This window comes from Oryzias melastigma, unplaced genomic scaffold (genome assembly GCF_002922805.2).
Source record: "Oryzias melastigma strain HK-1 unplaced genomic scaffold, ASM292280v2 sc01852, whole genome shotgun sequence".
In the NCBI taxonomy this organism is placed as follows: Eukaryota; Metazoa; Chordata; class Actinopteri; order Beloniformes; family Adrianichthyidae; genus Oryzias; species Oryzias melastigma.
The window spans coordinates 1-6,392 of record NW_023418432.1 but is presented as its reverse complement, the minus strand read 5'-3'; the positions used below and the strand labels follow the sequence as shown (position 1 = coordinate 6,392).

General features: G+C 39.9%; 1 protein-coding gene across 1 annotated transcript; it reads left to right on the top strand.

Moving 5' to 3' along the window:
- Positions 1–1,738: 1,738 nt before the first annotated feature.
- LOC112142100 (potassium voltage-gated channel subfamily H member 5-like) lies at positions 1,739–4,859 on the top strand (the record flags this gene model as incomplete). The annotated part of the gene is made up of 4 exons (XM_024265349.2): positions 1,739–1,854; positions 1,939–2,331; positions 2,532–2,624; positions 4,830–4,859. Coding segments are annotated over 4 exons (632 nt in total), but the record flags the coding sequence as incomplete, so codon positions are not given.
- Positions 4,860–6,392: the final 1,533 nt, after the last annotated feature.

The window sequence follows — 6,392 nt, the reverse complement described above, 5'->3', positions numbered from 1 at the left end:
CCAATAAAACTGTAAAAATCCAGAATTAGCCAAAAAAGCTAGCATGTAGCTGAAATACTAGCTAAACTCCAAAATAGCCAAAAAAAACAGAAAAATTCCTAAATTAGCCAAAACAGCTAGCATGTAGCTGAAATATTAGCTAAACTCCAAAATAGCCTAAAAAACAGAATTTTTTTCTAAATTAGCCAAAACAGCTAGCATGTAGCTGAAATATTAGCTAAACTCCAAAATAGCCAATACAACTGTACAAATCCCGAATTAGCAAAAATAGCTAGCATGTAGCTGAAATATTAGCTAAACTCCAAAATAGCCAAAAAAACAGAAACATTTTCTAAATTAGCCAAAACAGCTAGCATGTTGCTGAAATATTAACTAAACTCCAAAATAGCCAATACTGTACAAATCCTGAATTAGCCAAAATAGCTAGCATGTAGCTGAAATATTAGCTAAATTCCAAAATAGCCTAAAAAAACCTTAATAAATGTCAAAATAGTCTAAAAAGCTAGCAGAATGTCATAACTTTCAATTTTACGACACTCCGACTCCATATAATATAAAGTCACGACTAATCGACAAATAAATTAGTCGTTGACTTAGTCGATTAGTCGTCGATTAGTCGACTAACCGTGGCAGCCCTACTTGGAACCAAACGCTGCAAACACCTAGAAGTTTAATTTTCCACCCCTTTAGCCCGGTGGACATTGCATCCGTGATTACCGACGAGAACATCACATTTGGACTTGTCTGAGCACAGAGCACTGTCCCACTTTGAAACAGTCCATCTGAAATGAGTCTCGTCCCACAGGAACCAGTGACACTTCTGGACCGGATTTAAAAACGGCTCCCTTTCTGCATGACAGAGCTTTAATTGTCATTTTTCAGACGGTCTGTGCTTACTTACAGAGGTTCTGCGTTTCTGACTCATTTAGTGATGTCATCGACACCAACATGCCCATGAGTGATGGAGTGTTGCTTGAGATGATCTAAACTGTCCCTGACATACAGAGATTTCTACACTTCATGTTAATCTATTCTGCTCTGCAGATTGTAAACTTAAAAGTTCCCCAATGACAATTTTTTTTTTATGAAAAACAAACATTCCTGGTAGTGTTTTAATTATGATTATGAAGTTTTTAACTAAAACCCCACAACATAAATGTCTTAAAAAGCAATTTTTCATGTTGATCTGAAACCTCTGTTTCTAAAATCTCCTCTGAGGGGGCGTGGCACCTGAGCTAGACACACTAGCGGGTCAGATGAGGGGTTTAGTGCATGTGCAGCAGAGCTGTTGTGATGTAAAGAAAATAATTCGTTCAAACAGCGTCTGTCTGTGACAGTTTATTTGACAGATTTAAAAGAAGAAATACTTGGAAATGCAAAAACGAAATGATTTCTTATCATATTTGTTCTCTTTCAAAAGAAAAATGCCACACATCCATATCAAAACTCAAAAAGGATTTTCACACCTCAAAGCTTTCTTGGACATCAAGAAACATTTTTTTCTAATGATTTAGCATTGTTTTGCTCTATTTTTCAGGTTGAAGAGCTTCAGTCTTAATTAATTTTCCCTTTTAAGGATATCATCTGCATCTTTTAAAAAATACTTGGTATTTTCGGCCATTTATTGAACTCTTTTGAGATCTGTGGAGCCTCAGATTTTAAATGGAATCTACTGTTCTACTATTCTGCTCAACTTTTTCTGACCTTAAATTTGAAAACGATACATGTTGTTGGACAGGATGGACAAAGTTCGCCAGGCTCACCAGGGCTCTGACCAACAATCGTAATCTGGTGCAGCAGCTGGCCCCGCTGAACAAGACCGCGGTCAGCCACAAGCCGTCCAGACTGGCTGAGGTGGGCAGGTCCGACTGAGCAAGCGTTTCCTAAAAGAGTTGAATAAAGATGGTTCTGAAGCGGGAAAATCTTCTCTCTCTAAAGGCTCTCCAGTTGGGATCGGATATTCTCCCACAGTACAAGCAGGAGGCCCCCAAGACCCCCCCACACATCATTCTCCACTACTGCACCTTCAAGACCACCTGGGACTGGATCATCCTCATCCTGACCTTCTACACCGCCATCATGGTGCCGTATAACGTCTCCTTCAGGACCAAGCAGAACAACCTGGCGTGGCTGGTGGTGGACAGCGTGGTGGATGTGATCTTCCTGGTCGACATTGTCCTCAACTTTCACACCACCTTTGTGGGTCCGGCTGGGGAGGTCATCTCAGACGCCAAGCAGATCCGGATGAATTACCTAAAGACGTGGTTCGTCATTGATCTGCTGTCCTGTCTGCCATACGACATCATCAACGCCTTTGAACACGTGGAAGAGGTGAGGGTGCGTTTATTTATCATCACTTTTTAAATCGGTTGTTTTAATGTCCAAAAGCGCTAAAACCGAATTCCAAAGTTATGAAAAACAGTACTTTCACTGATCAACAACGGCTCATTTATTTAACACCTTTACCATAGAATGTTGTACATTTTTTTGAGCTTTATGTCTTATTTTCTGAACATTTGCTCTTCCTTCAGGATTCGTCCCCGCATCCTTCACCAGCGAGTCATCTTCGGGATTTTTCCCACTTTCACAGGAATTCTACTCGAGCTGAAGACTCTGTTCTCCCGGTAAGTCTCTCAGAAAACAAATTTTCAGCGAGTTTCAGCCCATGACTTCTCATTGCTGTAATGCCACGAACAATTTTGCAATATGACGTTTTAGCTAGGGCTGGGTATCGATAATAATTTCAAGAAACGATTCGATTCACAAAATCCTGGATCGATTCAATTCTGGAGGACGTTTCAATTTGGACACTAGGTGGCGATCGCGCTATAGAGGTACACTTTTGTCCAGAAGAATAAGCAAAGAATGAGCAAAAAATGTCAAAAAACTGTACTTTAGACCACAAATTGTTACTTTAATTGTTACTTTTTACATCGTCCAAGTGCTAGCATTAGCAGTCCTTTGGGAAATTCTATTATACTTTAGCATCAAGCTAGCGGACATTAGCCTTATGTGATAAAAAACATCTGTATTTTTATGAATCAATTATTGATCTATTAAGCTTAAATTGATTCAAATCGATTAATCGATTCTATCAACCCAGCCCTTGTTTTAGCCCATGGTGTTCACACTGGACGAGCAGGGAGGGACTACCTCTTTACTTTTTTCGAGTGTTTACGAGCGCTTGTCCGCCTCCTACAGTTGGAAGAGACTTGGTGCCAAATCTTGCAAATTTCGCTTCAGATTTTCCTTTCGCAGCTTTATTCCGATGTGTGAAAGACTTGAATTCCAACCTGGAACAAACTACACTTATTCATTTCAACTCCATGATCAATTTTTTAACAAACTTGCAAGGGACCTGTGAATGTGAGCGTTGAATGCGGACGCCTGAAGCGTGCCTTTACATACACTTTTCATTGGAATTGGCTGCTTGAACGTGCATTTCCGAAGGCGGTCTGAAAGTAGATTAACATATTTCCGTCAAATTCAGATGTTATGCGAATCTGCATTTAAAATCAGCAGGTTACTTATTGATCTTTCAGCTACTTCCCAGTTTTTAGGGGTCACTTCAAGTGAAATAATTAACGTTCCGTTTTTGGCTGCATAGCTGTGCTGAATAGACAGACTCTGTACAGCCCCGCACAGCTTTGTATTTTATAAGAGCAAAAATGTCATCAAAGCTTCCTGGAAAATCCCTTTAATAGTGGAGAATCTTTGCTGTAGCTGCACTTCACTGTCTTAGTACTACATGGCACAGATTCAATAAAACGTTGGAAGCATTCCCTAAAGATTTTGGCCATTATAGTTTAATGTATTTGCTTCACTTTAACGTCAATATAGATAATGCTTTCATATTTTGACTGGATCATTTAAATGCTAAGACTCGTCAAAGCAGCACTTTTGTGGGTCTGTAGTTGTTTGTTCTAGTCAGACATGAGGGAACCTGCCGCGGTCTTCTGCTGAATTATCCAGCCGTCTTAAAAGGTGCAGGTTGGTTCCAGAGAGTCCTTTTCTTTGTGTTCATTGTCTGTAAACCCAAAGAAGATCAAGTAGAAGAATTTTGGTAACCAGCAGTTTGTGAAAACTCCAAAAAGCATCACCTTGAATGGAAAAAACACCAAAGGAAATTATTTTTGATTGAGAATAAATTCCGACAGGAAGTCACTCTAAACTCAACAAGCTTAATTTGGTTATGTCTGAGTTATTATTTAAACTCCCTAAAGTCCTCCTAGGACCATTTTTTATTTAAAAAATATGACTATGTTGCTATAAACCAAAATCTCACAACCTAAATGTCTTAAAAAGATTAAAAAAGATTGATTTGAAGCCTCTGTTCTTAAATCTCCTCTGAGGGGGCGTGGCTTTTAGTAGCTCCACCCCTGATCGCCCCTGTCTGATTATGATAGCTCTGTGTCTCGATAGCTTAAATCTTCACCGCTGCTACACAAAATGTCAAGCAATATAAAATGTCCAGCCGTATGGTTCTGATCCTGATGTCAGCTGGACGAGGAAGTGAAGATCTTCATGGACAGAACTTCCTCCAAAATCCTGATTCTTTCTCCTTCCAGTTCACCAAAGACTCTTTTAGCTAATTCTCCAATGTTTATTGACGTTGCTGTGATCAATACATTCAATCATTGGTTTCTCAGAGCAGAATTCTTGGGAAAATAAAACACATTCATGTTCATCCAAGTTTTTCCTGATGTTTGGGTTTCAAATGGATTTAAAACAGAATTTTGCTTCTGAAGACGTGAAAGTCTTTGATTTGTTTCAGGAAACAGACGCTGTTTGGTTTTTAGACAGTGAATAGACCTATCTCCACCCTGCAGGGCCTCAGCAGCCTCTTCAGCTCCCTGAAAGTGATCCGNTGGTGGAGATTTTCCAGCGTTCTCAGTCCTGCTACCGTAAGTACTGTACAGGGTTCCTACAAGTTTCTTCAAGTTAAATTTAGGACTTTTAAAGACCTTTTTAAGACCATGCATGTCAAAAATTAAGACCAATCTCTTAGACTATTTCCCCATTTTAATAATCATTTCCTGTTTTATCAATTTATCCCCATTTTTTACAAAATATTGACATTTTAAAAAATGTAAATATTAGTGGAGAAATTTAAATTTTCTGACCAAAACTGTTGCTTCTTATCTTGTTGTTTGTGGTCTGTGCCGTGATGCTTTAGAGCTCTTCTTGTTTTAATCAAACGGAGGTGGATATTCAGCGTATTAGAGCATAACAACTGGTTTTCCCAATGAAATTCACATAATTTAATCAAAATAATCTCAGTGGAAAAAATTCAATTTTTGACACAAAATGTGAAATTTCAAGCAGCACAATTTTTAAAGTTCGGATATCAAAATTCAAGACATTTTTAAGGCTTTTTGAGGTATTATTTCCAAATTCAGAAATTTAAGGATTTTTAAGACCCCGCAAGAACCCTGATGGAATGAAATTAACAAAACAAAAAAAAATCCAGTGACGGCTGATTTGACCACAGAAATGTGAACGAAAATGATTTCTTATCACATTTGTTCTCTTTCAGAAGAAAAATGCCACAAATACATGTTAAACTAAAAACTATGATTTTCATCCAAGGGGGACTTTAAACAAAAACAAACTGCAGGAACATACAGCTTTGTGGCACCTGGTGCTTGACCTCTTCACCGACCTGGAAGTGTTCAACCTACCAGTTTCATGGTGAAATTATTCTGCTCCCAGCGACACAACATCAAGCTCATGTCGGTTCCTGCCGCGTCCTCCTCCAGACACACCTGCCACACATTTAGGAGGACTGTCAGCGGCCCCGCCAGGCCCTCACATGACTCATGGAGTTGAGTGCTCAACAACTCCGCAACTATCCATGATGTGAGATAATCCCAGTTGATTGCAGCCTTAATGAGATAAAGTTCCAGAAGGATAGTGGAAATGCTGCTGGCTGGAGTTCTTGGAGATCTTGGCTCTGTGCCTCCAGCCTTTCCCCACACCGGGACTGGGAGAAGGGAAAAATAAACGCTGGAGGTGAAAGGCAGGAGGAGCTCCACAGCCTCTGCTGTCGCTCTGAGAGGCAGCCAAACTAAATGCGCCGGGAGGAGGAGGAGGAGGAGGAGGAGGAGGGGATATGCTCTCCTCCCTTGCCCACAGCAACACATTGTGCCATTGCTTTTGAATGGACCATTGATCATATGGGGAGGAGACAAAAAAAAAAGAAAGGGACAGACCTCCAAACCTTTTTTAACCCCTCCCCCAACAGCCTGACTAAGACCTAATACCAGTTCATGGAAACCAACCAAAGACAAGCAGAAAAGACCGCTTCAGCTTCATCCACATTTCCTGTTTATGACCAAATATATTACTCAAAGAATTATTTTCTCCAAGATGCTGTTTGAGGAGAAGCCTTC